General features: G+C 38.9%; 2 protein-coding genes across 2 annotated transcripts in view; one reads left to right on the top strand and one right to left on the bottom strand.

The window, feature by feature from the left end:
• Positions 1-3,616: 3,616 nt before the first annotated feature.
• On the bottom strand, positions 3,617-8,222 carry CEP19 (centrosomal protein 19kDa). Its single transcript, XM_008567468.1, has 3 exons — positions 8,021-8,222; positions 4,954-5,155; positions 3,617-4,225 (listed from the first exon to the last, which is right to left on the bottom strand). The coding sequence occupies exons 2-3, from the start codon at positions 5,081-5,083 to the stop codon at positions 3,864-3,866; spliced, it is 492 nt and encodes a 163-aa protein (XP_008565690.1). The 5' UTR covers positions 5,084-5,155; positions 8,021-8,222; the 3' UTR covers positions 3,617-3,863.
• The window catches only part of PIGX (phosphatidylinositol glycan anchor biosynthesis, class X), a 29,228-nt gene continuing 16,326 nt past the window's right edge, over positions 6,118-19,019 (top strand). Inside the window, exons 1-4 of the mRNA XM_008567484.1 lie at positions 6,118-6,160; positions 8,125-8,742; positions 11,913-11,976; positions 15,272-15,413. Of these exons, the coding sequence (XP_008565706.1) occupies positions 6,118-6,160; positions 8,125-8,742; positions 11,913-11,976; positions 15,272-15,413 (867 nt within the window). The remainder of the gene's footprint in view (positions 6,161-8,124; positions 8,743-11,912; positions 11,977-15,271; positions 15,414-19,019) is intronic.

Genomic DNA, 19,019 nt, shown 5'->3' with positions numbered 1-19,019 from the left:
ACTCACTGGCTGAGCGCGGTGCGGGCGACACCAAGCCAAGGGTTGCGATCCCCTTACCGGTCACAAAAAAGACCAAAAGAAAAAAAAAAGTGCAGTACACCAAGAGGTCCAAACTGAATTGCATTCCAAGCCCTACATGTGAACAAACCTATGTCCTTCAAAGAACAAGAGAATCTTTGGGATCCAATGGGCTGAGTCTAACCCAAGGCCATACTGAACTTTCAAGGCAGCCCTAGAAGTATTGAACTTCAGAGGCTGAGCATGTGTCTCTAGAACTGGACTTGAGCCAGATCTGTCAGAAAGAGAGAGAGAGAGAGAGAGAGAGTGTTTATAGATTTATCTAATATCTAGATGAACTAAAATTTGGTTAGATACAGTAGTAGGTAAAGAGAGACTCAAGGTGAAGTCAAGTGTTTCCTTGTTTTAATATGGAAGAGTCTTGCATACTTATATGTTTATAGACTGCACAGAATAAGCCTGCAAAGAGAATGAAGCTGAAAATGAGAGAGAAAGGGACAGAGAAAGAATGATTGATGGAGCTAGGTCACAAGAGAAGGGATCCAGATCCATCCAGGGAATCCAATTTCTCTGCAGAGTAGGAATTGGGGGAAGAAGGTAAAGGGAGAATTTTCTCATTTAACTTTTACACTCTGGTATTTGTTTAACATTTTAAAATAATGAGAATGTATTACTTTTATTCTGAAAAATTTTTTAAAAATTCAGTAGAGGGGGCCGACCCCATGGCTCACTCGGGAGAGTGCGGCGCTGGGAGCGCAGCGGCACTCCCGCTGCAGGTTCGGATACTATATAGGGATGGCCGGTGCACTCACTGGCTGAGCGTGGTGCGGACAACACCAAGCCAAGGGTTGTGATCCCCTTACCGGTCACAAAAAAAAAAAAAAAAAAAAATCAGTAGAGGAATTAACTTTGGACAGAACAAGATGCATGGAGAAAAAATAACTGCTCAACTCATGACCTCTCCCTTTTGCTCTAGTTATAATTACTATCTCTATTTCATATATGTTAATTCTGTTGCTTTGGCCAAACTATGTAACCCTCCAAGGCAAAAGTTATGGTCTATTTTGTATCTTAATTTAGCAGACAGATGAGATGTACTCAATAAATATCAAAAAACATCAACTGGAAAGAGTGCTGCAGATGACATTAACATCATCAAAAGATAACTATTTTGATACATATTGGAATTTAGTATATGACAAAGGTGACATTTCAAATCAATGGGGTATGATAAGTAATTCAATAGATAGTGGTGTTAGGACAACTTGATGGTCATCTGGAAAAAAATAAAGTGGGATTCACATCTCACATCTTATACCGAAATAAATTTGTATATAGAAAATATGTTTAAAACAATCTTTGAGTGAAGAATGCCCGTCCACATAAAAGTGCAGAGGAGTAGAGAAAAATATTGGTCAATTTAAACACATTTTTAAAATTCTGCCTGGAAAAAATATCATAAATAAAGCAAAAAAAAAAAAAGACAAGGTGGAAATATTTGCAAATCATATCATAGACCAAGACTAATTTCTTTAACAAAAAACTTTCATAAATCTATAGGAAAAGACCAGCAAGCCAATAGAAAACTGAGCAAAGGACATAAGTTATTTCACAAAACAATGGCTCTTAAATGTCTGAAGATAGTCCCACTCAAAATAGGAGAAATGCAATTAAGACTATGACATACCACTTTTAAATTATAAAATTGGCAAAACTGAACAAGTTAGATAACTCTCTCCATTGATAAGTATATAAGGGAAACGAGTACTCTCACGCACTGCTGATAGTTTAAGTTGGTACGACCTTCATGGTAAGTACTATGATCTAGTAAAATACACTCCAACCTCATCTTCTACCATTTCTCTCTTGCTCAATCTGTATTAGCCAAATTGGCCTCCTGCCCTTCCTCAAATATACCAAGCAATCACACTCCAGCCTCAGAGCCTATGCACTTACCTTTCCTCAATAATCCTGATATGCACGTCGATTTTTCCTTACCTTTTTCAGGCCGTTGCTAAAACATTACTTCAGTGAGGCCTTCTCTGATCATCCTACCTAAAATAGTAGCTCCCACCCTCTCTATCATTTGTCTTTTGCCCTGTTTTTGCTTCAGAGCACTTATCATCTGACATTATTCTATGCATTTATGTTTACTGTCTCTCCTCTCCAACCAGACTGTAAACCCTGTAAAGGCAAGGATTTTGTTGTGTATATTGCTTTATCCCCAAACCCTAGAATCGTGCAGGCTTAGAATGTAGTAGGTGCTCATTAAGTACATACACTGAATGAATGAGTACATCAAAACTCTACGGAGGACAGCTTAATATCTATTAAAATTTAGATATCTATTAAATTTACCCAGAAATTCCCCTTTAGGCATTTATCCTACAGATATCCTTGCATATGTGCAAAACAGAGAATGTACAAGGTTATTTGTTGTAATATTGTTTGTAATAACGAAAGGAGAAAACTACCCAAGTTCAACTTTTAAAATAAATTACCTACATCTATACAATGGAATAAGTGGAATACTGTGTAGATATGGATGGATCTCTAATTCTAAAAATTCTTTTGCTACCTTTGTAAAATATACATATGAGATGTGACTATCTTAAGACCCTGGTGATATCACTACAAGAATGACCCCTCAAATGGGGCATTTAATGGTAAACAGAGTAGGGATGGACAGGTATAAATATGAGTAATTATTTTTACAGCTTTATTTGATGAATACTAATTTCCTTGTACAAAATAGAATTTCTACCAATTAAATAGTATTCTGGTAGGAATAACTGTATCTGTACACAGATAACTTTGTTAAACAAAGATCCTCTCTTTGTAGATCCAAAGTCATGAATAGGCCTAAACTGGCAGTGCCTATTGTTCATTTATTATGGATGGATTTCCCATTCAATAAACAAATCTTTCATTTATGAGAAGAGGTTAAGGGTTTCGGAATGTCTTTAGTATATATTTCCTGATACCGGATGGGCAGAATTCCACTGCTGTCCATCAATGACATCCCCTTGCAGCTGCAGGGCATTGTACAGGGGTACTCTTCTACTCCAGAGTTAAATACATATAAAACAGTTAAATACATATAAAGACATAATGCATATAGGATAATTCCCTGATAACCATATATGCTCTCCAATCTTGTCAAACTTTAATTTGCTCACTGTTCCTAAAATAAAAATTTCTATTTCTTGTCTCTTTACCACCGCCCTTCCCCTTTTTTCCAGTTGCTCTCATCTGGAATCCTATACAAGCTTCTATCCAAATACTACCATTTCAAGGGCCAGGCAAAGTCCTCTCTCTCCACTAAAGGACAAAGTTTTCCCTGACTATTCTACCCTACCATAATCTGACTTTCTTTAGCCCTTATCAGGCATCTGGCTCTATTCCTTTTGCTGCCTACTACTGTTAATTAGCTTTTCACAAGGTTTTGACTTAGGGGCCGGCCCGTGGCTCACTCGGGAGAGTGCGGTGCTGATAACACCAAGGCCACGGGTTCGGATCCCATATAGGGATGGCCGGTTCGCTCACTGGGTGAGTGTGGTGCTGACAACACCAAGTCAAGGGTTAAGATCCCCTTACTGGTCATCTTTTAAAAAAAAAAAAGACAAGGTTTTGACTTATATTCCAATTAGATTACAAGCTCCTTGAAGGCAGATTTCTACGTTCCTCATGTACCTACATATCCTGGTTTTGAAAAATAACATGGTCAACCCAATTATGACCCAACATATACATTTAGTGTTCTGTACAGCTTCTTCTAGAACCAATCTATGTTTGTATAAACATGGATATTCTGCTAGCCCAATACATTTTTTGAGTATTCGGTATCAGAATTCATCAGGTGACTCTGTGTCCCAGCCACAGGACTGCAGTTGTTCATCTTGTGGGAACTCAACCTCAATGTCATAAACAAAATTTGGGTCATCCTTCTTCTTCCGATTTTTCTCAAAAAGTTCATCCATGATGCTCTTCCTTTTGGCAAGATCCTTGTCATCTAGTTTGTTCAGGTCTTCCTCAGGATCAATGGTTGTTTCCCGTTGAATTTGTTCCATCGTTTCTGCTAAACTCTGTCCCCGCAAGTAACCTTGTAAAAAACTGAATAATTTCTCTAGCTGCTTCAGGGATACTTGTTCCAGGTAAGTCTTATGTCGTGGATTATTCTTTAATTGTCCAGCAGCTCTGGTGCAATCTAGGAGAGAGGAAAAAAACTATACACCACATACATCATACACACCACAAACAATTGATGCACCACAAACTACTGCAAGGGCCAAAGGAAAACAAAAAACTTAGCACCTTGAAAGCACTATCTCCACTGTAGCCAAGAAGCTAAGTGGCTTTATTGGAATGAATTATTTTGCAAAACTATTCCTTTATATTGAGCTCTGAATATGGTGGGGGAAGGAGGAGTATATTTTTGACTTCCTTAATTTAAAATCATTTTGTGGGCATGCTAAATACTTTCAACTGGAGAAAATGTCTGAGAAGAAAAAGTGGTATTATAGCAAAAATAGCAATAGTGGTACTAATAAAATATCAAGACTACAAATAAAAAACATTTGGAGGGAGAGAAGGGGATTAATATTATTGAATAATGCTATCTCATTTTACCCACTCAAACAATCCTGAAAGGATTAAATTATCAATTAACAAACTGAAAAAAAATTACCAATTCCCTTGTACAGATTAGGAAACTGTATTGACAATTTCCTACCTCACTGACAGTAAGTGTCACACATCTAGACTCTGATAAAGCCATAATTTGAACCTAGGTCTAATTCTGAAGCCCATGTCACTCCATTGCACAAAACTCAAGTTGTTCTTTTTTTCCCCAGAGCAACTAAGATGCATCAATTTGTTCTTATTAAGTGATTTAGAGAATATCTAAAATAGGAGGCAAGATAAAACATGAGGTACCTGAAAACTTTGAAAAGTTTCGGACTGGCATGATGCGCTGGCGATTTTTTCCCTTGATTTCATTCTCATAGATTAAGATAATAGCTGGAGGCTGGAACCTAATTCCACATTTCTTGGCAGTGCACATCATTCCCACATATACTTAAGGTAAATCAGAGGAAATCTGATGAAAATGTGTTAGTTGCATAATGACTTCCTTCTGCTAAAGGGAAAAACAAGAACAAGGTATTGAATAAATCTCACTCCCATTACCCTTCCTCTCCAGCAGATCTGGCTGTAATCTAGTTCTAGAGACACATACTTAGCCTGTAAATCTCAATACTTGTAGGGCTGCCCTGAAAGTTCAGTATGGCCCTGGTTTAGCCTCAGTCTTTTGGATCTCTAAGATTCTCTGGTTCATTTAAGGATGTAGCTTTGTTCATATGTAACCCTGGAAATGCAATTCAGTTTGGATCTCTTTATGTACTACACTCTTACCAAAGACTGTATGTGAACTCCTGAGTCAGCCCAAGAACTGATCTACAGGGTCTTTTCTATTTATCAAGCCCTCCCTATGCCAAGGTACTATGACTTTTTTAACCTTAAACATTTTTTTCTGACAGGCTCACTAGATCAGATCTGTCTTCCTTGTACTTTTCCAATTATTTTACTCATTGAGTTTTTTATAATTACTTATTTAATCACATATCTACCTTTCTATTTTATATGCTCCATGAGGGCAGGAGCATATCCATTATTCACCACATTATCTCAGCACAATACCTGGAACGTAGTAAGCATTCCATATATACTTATCTAATGCTATGTATTAATATAAGACACAGCCCCTATACATCATCTAAGTATGAGGATACTTCTAAAAGTTTGTGGAAAAATAGAATTAGAAGACAATACAAATCTTTCCATGAACTTTTTGAAGTACCCTCGTATTTAGAGTTCAGAAGCCTGACCAAAAAGGTAGACCTGATGTACAATCAATCTCTACATATGCAGGACAGTGATGTTTACATGGCTTTAAATTTAGCTTATTTGTCTCACTATATGATCTTTTTCCAGTTACAAGAAATGCAGCTACATGCAAGTTAATGCTTCGTATTCTTTCTTCCCTTCCCCTCCCTCGATGCCAAAAATCACTTAATTATAGGGACTGCTTTAGATATGGCAATGACATTCTCAGAAAGATTTGCAAACGTTAAGAAACCTTCAGGTAAAGTGGCATAGGGCAATGATATCTTCGTAAACTCAGTTCTGTTGGAGAATCACTATAGGAAGATAATTTTTAAAAATACTTAACAGTGATTATACAAGTTCATTGTAGAAAACTGGTGGAGGGAGGGGGAAGACATAAACACCCTTGATTACTTCCAGTCTTTTTCCTAGGCATGTAGTTTTATTTTTTTAAACAATAGTATGTTTTTTATATCATACATACTATTTCCTGACTTTGAAATTTAATAACTTATGTAATTATTCTGTCACACAAATATTTTATGAAAATGCATTTTTTTTATATGACCGCCAAGTGTTTTGCCTTAGAGATGTACTATAATACCAATAGTCTATATTATTTACCCCTTACTATTGGACACAAGCAGTTTTACTCTTAGGAAATTAATCATATATAAAGAACTGCTTTTTCAAATCACTGTGTTCTGCCTGTGATCTGATGCAATGATCCCACTGCACTCTTTCGTTTTCTTTTCCCTTCTTTTTCTTTTTCTTTTTATAAATACTACTCCCAGTTCACTTGCCTAAAATTTGATGTTAGTAAACTTCCTAGGAGATCCTACTGAGCACAATATAAATGCCACACTCAAGAAAATGGCTGTACTCATGAATGATGTATGCAGTTGATACTCGATAATGTAGTTTTTTGACTACAGACTCTTTTTAAAATTTAACTTTCATTTTTACTAAAGTAATGTTTGAACTCTGGAATGTAAAATAATTCTATGAGGCTTATAACAAAGAACTAATGCCCTTTTCCCTACCGTCTTCATAGGCAACCGGTTTCAATTTTTTTTAAGGCATTTCTTCCAAAATTTATCTCCATATTTCTTAATAACATGCTTAGACTGCTATCTTCATTTTTATTTCCTTATTTTTTTAGATGAAAATTAATTTATTCATTCCATCAAAAACCTACAATATAATCTAAAACGTATACTTTTGGGTGACAATAAGTAACCGTTTTCTACATCAGTACATTTAGTAGTACTATTCACTCTGAATCTAAACCTTCTACTCATGGGAGATGAAGTCCTGCCCCAACTTGCCTTGTATAGAAGCTACCTACTTCCAAGTGCTCAGTTGAGCCGAAGTGGAATAATTTTCTCATCAGTAAAATAATAGACCAAAACTTTTGGTTTAGTGAATCACAAAGGCAAATTAGTCTAGTTCATATGTCTCAAATTTTATTCAAAGTGTCTTATGGCTGTTTGAATGCCTGACTAGGTCCTACGAGCAAGTAGCCAGAAGAAAGACAAAACACTCTAGATCTGATATGTACCTCGACAACACATTATTTTGGAGATTAGTTATTTATTACAAAATGGTTCATTCTCTTAGTATACCTGGGTTTGATTTTGACGGAGAGAGAATATGATTGGCCCGGGTTGGGTCAGAAGAACACTTTTGGTCCAATGAGTTGTGACCAAGAAGCTGGGATTACTTGGTACCAGTATGGTCACTTCACCTTTACCAGAGAGTTTAATGTGGGAACTCAAAAGGGTTCAAGTTAGGAGGCAAAAATATCTTCAGTTTTAGATAGTATATTTTGACACACTCCCTTTCCTCTTTGAGACGGTGCCCTGGAGCCCTCTGTTCTCTTCCCATCTGCACTGGACGCTCTCTAGGCCTGCTTACAGTTCCATTCAGCTCAGGAAAACAGACGGCATATTTACCTAAATGTTCTTCCTGGACATGAATACTTTCTCCCCAGGGATCAGTGACTGCCATAATCCTGCTAAGTACCTCCCACAGCAGCTAATGAGGTATGGATTTCCCCAATGGACAGGTGATCTTATCCCTCCTCATGTCCCCACTGGCTCAAGGCTGACTTTCTTACCCTGGCAGAAGTCCAGAAAGTGCATCTTCTCCTGCAGGCCAACGTCCACACCGCCGTGAGGAGGGTGTTTCCACCAAACCGGAGTGCATAGAGGAGCACTTAAGTCGACTTTGAGGCCGGGCGGAGCCTGGTGCCGCAGGAAGAGGCGACAGCCACAGCCCAGCGACTTGACCGTGAGGTGGACTCCCCGGCAGGAGGCCCAAACCCGCAAATACTTGGAAGCGGAGATGGAGGCTGGCACAGAGCGCGGCTAGCAGGCTCTCAAGACTGCGTGCCGGGTTCAGGGTCCGACCGGGCGCCCTCGGAGCAGTTCCCACAGCAACAGGCCGGGGCACGTCACGGCGCTTGCGCCGCTCCTCGCCCCGCCCCCGCCGGCGGGCTATGGGAGCTGACCCAGAAGCCTGGACAGCTGCCTCACGCGGCGCCCAACTTCTGGGGGTCGGGGCTGCGGGGAGCAGGGGAGCCGCGGGACCGCAGACCGAAGCCCTCCGTCGCGGTCACTAAGTCCGTGGCAGCGCGCAGTAGGAGCAGCCTGAGGCGTGTGCAGGCTCCTTCCTCGGTCCGCGTTTCGTCCCCGCGCGCCCCTCTCGGGCGTCGGCCCTCCGGTGTCCTGGCTGCCCTGGCCGTGGCTGTCCGGGCGGTAGCCTGGCTGCTCCTCTGGCTGGTGACTGGGCACATCTGCACGCCAGCCGGGGCCTTCACAGCTGCCCCCTCCGACGCTGGTAAAAGGAGGGGCGGGGCTGTGGGTGTGCGGGCGGGATTTGGGGGCTAGGGATGGGGAGCAGTCAACCCCCGGGTGCTATCTGCCCCGCGGTTTGCAAAGGTGCTTGGGATACCCGGCGTGGGACCCTAGAACGGCAGGGTGAGCTGGAGGAGGTTAGAAACAAAGGCCGCGTGCCTTTCTTCTCCCCATTGCCCTCCTGTGCTCCTTGCTCTGTGGCCGTTCCTGGGCTCCTGGAGAGTCAGGCTTTATCGTTCCAAGGAGGGATTGGCCCGTACTACTACTAAAAAGGTACTGAAAAGGAAGTACAGCCAGTGAAACATTTGGGATGCTGTTGGGGCGCATGAAACTTCTGACCACCAAGGGGCGAGCAAGGCCTCAGCGCCCTGTGGGGTGTGAGAATCCCAAAACAGAATACAGTATTGATACCCGGGGAAAATGACTAGTTTTATGTTCCAAACAGCTTTGATAATAGACTGGATTGGGCTGGGGTTTCTTTATGACTCCGGGCTGGGTAAGCGAGTTGATTCATTTCCTCGGGCCCAAGTTCGTGGGCCGCACTGCTGTGCAAAGTGCTGTGGAGCTAGCCCTGAGTCAAACACGGCCCCGACCCTCATGGAGCTTGCAGTGTAGTAAGGGAGACGGACACGTGCAGAGGTAATTACAATAAAATTATAACGTTTGGTAGGGGAAGGAAAATCGGCACCAACCAGGGGAGTTTTTCTGTCTGTAAAATGAGGATGTTAAGACTGGTTAGTATCGGCCAATATGTGCAGTCTGCTTTGGGGTGTTTACGTATTAGGTTTCCAAATTTATTTGAAGAAGGTTTGTGAGGCCAGAAAAATTTTAAACTGGAGTGATGATCTCTAAGGACTCTTCCACCACTGGCATTTTATAATTTAAAGGTCAATTTCCAGAGCGAATTCAGGCCATCACAACCAAATAAAGTAATATTTAAGAGGAAAAATCTTGAAGGTGAATTCAGATGCAACAAATTCGTTTTGGAAATGGTGCTTTTGCCTTAAAAATCATAAATAGGGCCGGCCCGGTGACGCACTGCTATAGTGCGCCGCTTGCGAGCGTGGTGGCGCTCCGCTGGCCCGGTGGCGCACTGCTATAGTGCGCCGCTTGCGAGCGTGGTGGCGCTCCGCCGTCGGATCCCACATACAGACCAGTTCCTGCTCGCTGGCTGAGCGAGGCACGGGAGCAACGCCGAGGGTTGCAATCCCGTTGCCAGTCCCGCGGCCCGGTGACGCACTGCTATAGTGCGCCGCTTGCGAGCGTGGTGGCGCTCCGCCGTCGGATCCCACATACAGACCGGTTCCCGCTCGCTGGCTGAGCGAGGCACGGGAGCAACGCCGAGGGTTGCAATCCCGTTGCCAGTCCCGGTCCGGTACAGGGACAACACTGAGGGTTGCGATCCGTTGCCGGACACTGAAAAAAGACAAAAAAAAAAAATCATAAATAAAATAGTATTTGTTATGCTGTTGTAAGTTAGCCTTTCTACCATCCCAAGATGAATGATTTACTACTCTGCAGTGTACATCCCAATAGAATTTAAGCCTATTGGGCCGGCCCGGTGGCGCACTGTAGCAGTGCGCTGCTTGGGAGCGCGGCGGCGCTCTCGCTGAGGGTTCGGATCCCACATACAGACCGGTTCCCACTCACTGGCTGAGCGAGGTGCGGAGGTGGCACCGAGGGTTGCGATCCCGTTGCCGGTCCCGGTCCGGTACAGGGCGCGACACTGAGGGTTGCGATCCGTTGCCGGACACGGCACCGAGGGTTGCGATCCCGTTGCCGGTCCCGGTCCGGTACAGTGCGCGACACTGAGGGTGGCGATCCGTTGCCGGACATGAAAAAAGACAACAACAAAAAAAAAAAAAAGAATTTAAGCCTATTAATATGACTTTTTTCTTCTAATTTAATTTACAGGTAGATATTAACCCTTACTCCCCACCACACCCCCATTAAAATTAAACATGACGAAGAGATATCTGAATTTGTACAAGAGATACATATGGTATTTGTTTATTTGGGGGAAAGCTTATATGCTTCTCCAAAGCAAATAAGATTTCTTTAAATAGCTAGGATAGTGGAAATATCTTAGGCATTAAAAGTCAGGCAAACCTTGCTTCTAATCAGTCACTTACTTGGTTTTATGACCCAGAGCCAGATAGTAACCCTTTATAAGTTAAAGTGTCCTCCTGCATGCAAATAGCAATAATTTTCTCAGCATATTTTGCTGGGTTGTGAAAGTTAAAAGAAAACACACATGTATACCCCAATTTGAGGACCTGGCATTTAGCTATTACTAAACAAATGTAATTTTTTCTGTTCTTTTTTCCTTCTTTCAAATGGTTTCACATTCACATCACTTTTCTTAAAGCATATTTTCAAGAATACATCTAATGAATTCAGACATTCAATAATGTATGGTTTTCTGGGTGTTTGTTTTAACGTTCTTCCAACACACTTCCAGCTTTTGAAATGGGGCAAAGTTTCATTGCAAGGTGCCTGGCAGAGTTGGTGGTCAATAGTAACTGAATTTTTAGTTTTATGATGCTTACATTGAGTAATAGTTTTAATGTCTGAATTCTGCAGGGAGTCAGTATAGTGAGATTTTTGGTTGTTTTGTTTATAAAGGAACCCTTTGAACCTTTAAGTGCCTCCAGTTTTGTTTTGTTTTTTTTCCTCGACCCTCCCAACATCTGCACAAGGCATACTATCTTCCCAGTTTTGTAAGTATAGATGTTAGAATACAGAAGTTCCCAGCATATATCTTATACACAGTTTCAGTGAGCTAGGATTAAAACAGAGATCTCCTGAATTTTAAGCCATTCTGCTCCTTTTTCATGTCCTGGGATCACCTGAATAAAGTAATATTACTAACGAATTCTTACCTACTATGTGGTAGGCTCTGTTCTAAGTGCTTCTACATATATTAAGTCCGTAGGACAACTAGCAGAGAGAAAAACAATCGTGCTCAAAGTCACACAGCTATCAAGTGACAGACTAGGATTGGAAATCAGACAATCTAACTTCACAGTCAATGTTCTTAACCTCTATGCTATACTGGAAATAGATTTATATGTAGCTCAAATTTCTTAAATTTTTCATTGAGTACTTTGTTTAAAAAACAAAACAAAACAAAAAATCTTTTGGTTCTTCTAGGCATACGAGTCACTTGTTCTGAAATTATTTTGAGGCAAGAAGTTTTGAAAGATGGTTTCCACAGGTAAGTTGCCCATTGATTTCTACTTACATAAAATTATTTACATTAAAATAATTTAGAGCAAAAAAAATGTTAGTTGAAACATGGATAAACTGAACCATTACTTGCTTTCTTAAAGTCTGCCAATGACAGATTTGTCATATGAGGTTCACACTTTGAAGTAATGATTAAAATAACTGAGTGGAGAAAAGAAAACTATTGCTTACTATGTATATATTATATATAGCCAGCAGCTATATGTTCCAATATTTTATTTAATATTTACAATGGCTGTGAGATAGATATTTTTCTTGTTTTTCAGATGAGAGAACTAGGGCTGAGAATTTAAATAATTTGGAAGAAATTAGGGTAATAGAGCTCTGACTCAAATGTAGTACTATTATACTTCAAAGCCATGCTCTCAAGTACCATGATATGCCACTCTAAATCACTATTTCTTACTTACTAGAGAGTTGGTTCCAAATGACCAAGCTGTTTTCAAAAAAAGAAATTATCTTCAAAAGATGAACTATTTTTTTGTGTGTGTGAGTATTGGTGATCTTTAAAAGACTGGTAAAAAGCAATGGAAACTGTTCCATAAGAAAACTGCCCAAAACTTTAGAGCTTCTAATGGTGATTATTTTGAAGTGATTCTCAGATATTTGATATATAAATTCTCATACATTTATTTTTAAAGTCATTTTCATTTTATAGTCCCCTTAAACTAAAACATCTCACTCTCCTCTCCAGTGTCAGCCTATCATATGAATGGCTAAGAGTTATAATAGGAGGATTTTTTTTTTTTTACTCAGACAGACTTGAGCTCAAAATGTAGGTCTTTTACTTAATATGTATGTGGCCTTAGGCAAGTTACTTAAGTCTTTGCTACCTTATCAGTAAAACTGGGTAATGATAATATTTCCTCATTAGTGTTTTGAGGATTAAATCAGAGAATATATGGAAAACCCCTTAACACAGTGCATGTCACATAGTAAATACTTAGGAAATGTTAGCTATTATTATTAATATTGAGATAGGTGATCAAGCTAGGCAATATAGTTTTAGTCAAAGAGGAAATGTGACTGTAAAGTAATAAAACTAATTGGGGGGGGGGAAGATTGTAGAAAGGCACTTCTGAAAGTGTTAGTGGAATTCCAGACACATTTTAAGCAATATCAGGGTAGTTATGCCAAGTACATAACTTCTCTGTTTATAGTAATTGGGATGTATAAAACTATTCTCATGGCCTGAATTTCAAGAGGAATGGGAGACACTAAATAATGCAAACTTGACAGTGCAATCATAAATGATTCTAATAAGGAAGAAAGAAGGGCCTGAAGAGGCTATTGTGATGGTAGATGTAGTTGTCCAATAGCAGATATTGAAGAATTAAGGGAGGACATAAAACCAAGGATAAAGAGTGACACAACCCATAAGAATAGCTTCAGAAAACAGAAATCCCAAAGTTGTCTGAGACCTTCAGAAAATGCCAGTAATCATTTTTTAAAAAAAGGCTTTTTAGTTATGTTTAGTATAGGTGTAGTCTTGCTGCTACAGGAAGGATTAACAGATTATAGAAAGTTGAATTCCTTAGCTTCTTGTATTTCTGTCTTATTCAAGAATTACTTCCACTCTGGAAAGGACCAAGTGTATTGGTAGTAGAGAACTGAAATGCAGAAGGTTTAAGGGAGTTATACAAAAAATGCCTAGCTATAGTGAATAAGTTCAAGGTTTCCCCCTTACTGATGAACTATATCTCATTGCAGTAGGAGAACTTGCTTAATGATTGCTGAACTAATGTTTGCAATCTTTGAATAATCTGGGAGAGCTATAGAGTAGTGAGCTTGATATAGATTCTGGGCAAAATTCTAGACCAAGGGGCCAGCCTGTGGCTCACTTGGGAGAGTGCCTTTACCTATGTAATTTTTTTTGGTTAGGTAATTACATTTTCATTGTTCAAAATTCAGGAGATATACAAAGGTATATGATGATAAGCTTCCCCCTTTCTCAACCTTCAATCACCAAGTTTCTTGGTGTGTTCTCAGGTTTTTTGTGTATATATGATCTTTAAAAAAAGAAAATTCTAGACCAGATTATTAAAATAATGGTTTGTGAATACAGAAGAAGAAATGGTGGTCTCTGGGAACTAGCATGAATTTATTACAAATACAATGGGACTTCAAAAAGTTTGTGTAAAAATGTAATCAAAAGATAAAAATAAAAAATATAAACTTTATTTTTCAACAAAAGCTCCATCAAGTTCAAAACACTTTTGTAGCAATGATACCAATCATTTAGTCCATCCCTAAAGAACTGAGGGTCCTGGGAATTTAACCATGTCAATCTTTTTTACTTTATTAATTGAAAAAAAATAGGTGCCCTCTAAAGATTTTGTTTTTTAAGATTAGGGAACAAAAAGAAGTCAAAAGGAGCCAAATCGGGACTGTAAGGTGGATGTCTGTTGAAACTCTTGCAAAATTTCTCGTTTGGTGAGAGGAATGAGCAAGAGCATTGTTGTGGTGGAGAAGGAGTCTCTGGTGAAGCATTCCTGGGCATTTTTCCACTAATGCTTTGGCTAACTTTCTGTAAACAGTCTCATAATAAGCAAATGTTATTGTTCTTTAGCCCTCTAGAAAGTCAACAAGCAAAATGCCCTGAGCATCCTGAAAAATTGTTGCTGTAACCTTTGCTCTTGACTGGTCTGCTTTTGTTTTGACTAGAACATTTTCACCCCTTGGTAGCCATTGCTTAGGTTGTGCATTGTCTTCAGGATTGTACTGGGAAAGTTTTGTTTCATCTCCTCTTACAATTCATTGAAGAAATACTTCAGGATCTTGATCCTGCTTGTTAAGCATTTCCATTGAAAGGTTTGCTTTTGTCTGCAGCTGATCTGGGCACAACAGTTTTGGAAGCCATTGAGTGGAAGCTAGCTTTTTGGCTCAACTTTAATTTTTCAGCAAATATTGTGTAAACTGAACAAATGGCCATGTCTTTGGTTTTGGCTATCATTTCTGCTATTAAGAGTCATTCCTCTTCAGTCGGGGCACTAACAAAATTAATTTTTTCCTCACAAATTGATGGAATAGTCAGCTCTTACAGATCTTTGTCTGTTTTCACACACTGTTATACTGTGGCTAATGACATGGATTATGAAAGATCTAATGAGTGATTCTGACATGGTATACTTCATTTGTCTTTATAATCTACTTTTGGAAAATGAATTTGAAATATAGTGTTTCTGCTAATATGAATATAGTGTGCTGCTATCTCATTTAACAGTTAAATGAAGAGATTTATGTTATATGTGCTTGTCTTACAGAGATCTTTTAATAAAAGTGAAATTTGGAGAAAGCATTGAGGCCTTACAGACCTGCCGACTCTTAATTAAACAGAACATCCCAACAGGACTTTTTGTGGATCCATATGAATTGACTTCATTACAAGAGAGAAACGTAATAGAGGTACAGCTATTAGGGATTCTTTTTTTAGAGAAATTAATTTAAGGATGCCATAATTTGTATTAAGGCAAAATAATAGATAAGACAACACTGTAGTCCTTTTTTCCATTTTGTTGAAGTGTATAACGTGACATTTTTAGAAATAGGATGGGAGTAATATTCTTCAACAGGTGAGTGATACCTGTCAGGAATAAGCCAACTGATCTGAGCTTGTTAAATACTTTTTGGCAGGATTGTTCATAGTTTAGTGACTAAGGAAATTATGTGTGTCTCTATGTCTTGAAGATTAATGATTGATAAATAGCATTTCAATAACAACTTTAAGTTAGACATATACCCCACCATCTGTATGATTTGGTTATGGGAGGTAAGGAAACTAATATTTACTAGATATTTACATGCCAGATATCTTCATTTTTTTTTTTTTTAAGGAAGCAAGGTAAAATTAAGCATTAAAGAAAGATTGTGTTCCACACCCTTTACTTAAATTAATCTTTATTACAATCCTGGAGGTATTATCTCCAGGATAAGGAAACTGAGGCACAAAGAAGCCAAGTAACTTATCTGAGATCATATAGATAAATGGTATAGCCAAGAGGCGAATCCAGGGTTGACTAATTGCAAAGTTGTTGCTCTTCACAGACAAGAATCTTACCCCTTAGTTAAGGGTTTCCCCAACTTTAATAAGAATCACCAGGGGGCACTTTTTGTACTGATTATGGTCTTCCTGGGAAATCCTGATTGAGTAGATCTAGGTTGGACCCCAAAATCTGTTTTTGACAACCCAGATGATTCCTATTAAGAAGTTTTGGGGGCTGGGTGGTTTGCTCAGTTGGTTAGAATGCAGCTTTATAACACCAAGGTTATGGGTTTGGATCCCCATAACAGCCAGCTGCAAAAAAAAAAAAAAAAAAGAAAGAAAGAAAGAAATGTTGGGAAACACTCTTATCTTAGTTCATATGATTATAATCTACATATGAATTTTTAAAAACGTGCAATAGATACATATGTAGTCATTCATGGTGGCAGCTTATTTCTAATTATGGTTTACACCAATTCCTTTACCTATGTAATTTTTTTTGGTTAGGTAATTACATTTTCATTGTTCAAAATTCAGGAGATATACAAAGGTATATGATGATAAGCTTCCCCCTTTCTCAACCTTCAATCACCAAGTTTCTTGGTGTGTTCTCAGGTTTTTTGTGTATATATGGCAGTTTAGATGTACATACACACCCTGAAGGAAGGCGCCTTATTTGTTTCTTTGCTGAATTATGAAAATGTTTTGTCTCTTAAAAAAAAGTCTTTATTTGAAGGCAAAACAGTAAAATCCATAAGAGATTGTTAACAGCACATGTTTATATTTTATCCTGAATCAGACGTGTTTGAACATGAATTATGAATTCTAAGTGAGGCTTTTCAAATAGTTTCCAAATTTGAACACAGTTCTTGGCTTGTAATATATAGATTGGATTTATATTTAAACCTACTTCATAAAATCACCCAACATGTTCTAAGAAAATGCATGAATTCTAAGTGAGGCTTTTCAAATAGTTTCCAAATTTGAACACAGTTCTTGGCTTGTAATGTATAGATTGGATTTATATTTAAACCTACTTCATAAAATCACCCAACATGTTCTAAGAAAATGGAATTTTATCTGGATAGGGGTTCCCAAAAAGAAGTCACATGCAGTTTGTTAGAGCACAGCCTTATAACACCAAGGTCAAGGGTTCGGATCCCTGTAATGGCCAGCCACCCCCCATCCCCCCAAAAAAAGGAAGTCAGATGCCCACAGCTTTGGTCGGGATGAGATTTGGATGTTTGCGGGTTAACTTTTACAAGAAATGAGGGTAAGTAAAGAGTGTCACTATAGATTGACAAGTTTCTCTTTATCTTTATTTTCTGCTTCATAAGCTTCTAATCCCTATTTATAAGCCCTTTAAATGTATTTACTTTTTTATTTTGGAAATTTCTGGATGTCACACTTTGACATGTAGATAACTAGAAGTTGACTTCCTGATATATCAGATACTGTTTCCTTCTGCCTAGCTGAGTTGAGATTATGGCCCAATTCCTCGTGTACAGAAAGTTTGTCATGAGAAGTGGTATTATATGATGAGATTAATTGGGTAGAAGAGACTTTATGTGTAAGTATTGATTGATATTTATATACCCGGATTAAGATCTTGACTGTTCGAGGAAATAAAATTTTTGGCTGCAGCAAATAGAACCATGGGTCCAAATGAAATGGGTGGTGTCCTAACAAAATGCTTTGTAAGGAGTTTGTGTTGGTTTATGAGCAACTTAAAAATAAACACAAGCCTTAAGTAGGTTCACTAAGGATAAAGCACATGAAATCAACTTCATTGTATGTTTAAGTACGGTTATTAGATAGATATTTTTAACCAAGAGTCTCTCATATTCTTTGAAAACAGTATAATATTAGATTGAAACATGAAATCGATGTTTTGTAGGTCATAATGGAAACACTGTGTTTCTGAAACCATAAGGTTTACTCAATTAAAATATGTGATATTAAGACTTCGGCTTCTGGACAAGTTGGAGAAGAGGGAACAGATTTAGGCTCTCACCTGAAACAAGCAAGAAGTAGACAAAATATATTAAATAATGAAAAAAGTCATTACTTATCAGGCAATGAAGAGCACTGATATCTGCGAGAAGAGAAATAAACAAAGTAAGCCCTATGATTGTTCCAGCTTAATTCCTTGAGACAGTTTTCAGGCTGTAGTGCAAGAAGGAAGAACCCAAGCAGAGCCTAGCAGACTTCTTGAGTTGAGGAGATAAAGGTGAGATTCTGGGGAGACCAAGATCACTAGAATTCACATGATGGTGTACTACAGAGGAGAGAACTGCACAAACGCAGAATTCCAGAGAACCATAGAAGGTTCACCTCAAGTATGTAGCTGAGTATTGGTTAATACATGTACGTGAGGAAACTACCTGATGCCAGGGAAAGAGTCATCTGACAAAATTAGACGTAATGGTGTCTCACACTCACACAGAATCAGGGGTAGTGCCTCTTCCTACCAACCAGAATGAGAAATGCCTCATAATTTATTGGGCAGTGGATAGAGTGAACGTAAGAGCTTTCACTCAACAGTGGAGAATACTTAACCCCAAACTGAACGTAGCTTCAGTCCTGCATAACAAATCTTAAAAGTTAGACATCCAACAAAATCAAACCATTCTCATTAACTTAACTGAATCCCAAACAAAGCTCAAGACTATTTAGGGCTGATTGGTTAGAGCACAGTTTTGTAACACCAAGGTCAAGGGTTTAGATCCCTATTCTTGCCAGCCACCAAAAATAAATAAATAAATAAATAAATAAAAAGAATATTTATAGGAATCCAGAAATATTTTGCGCTGAACAAGATCAAATTCACAATATCTTGACTCTAATAAAGAGTTAGCAGGTATGCAAGGGTGTGCTAAAATTTGATCTATAAGGAGGAGATAAATGAATCAATTAAAAACCAATCTAGAGGGCCGGCCCGGTGGCGCACTGCTACAGTGCGCCGCTTGGGAAGTGCGGCGGCACTCCCGCCAAGGGTTCGGATCCCACATACAGACCGGCTGCTCACT

Source organism: Galeopterus variegatus, unplaced genomic scaffold (genome assembly GCF_000696425.1).
Source record: "Galeopterus variegatus unplaced genomic scaffold, G_variegatus-3.0.2 Scaffold322, whole genome shotgun sequence".
Classification (NCBI taxonomy): domain Eukaryota; kingdom Metazoa; phylum Chordata; class Mammalia; order Dermoptera; family Cynocephalidae; genus Galeopterus; species Galeopterus variegatus.
Note: the sequence above shows the minus strand (reverse complement) of the source record. Positions and strands in the feature narration are given on the sequence as shown.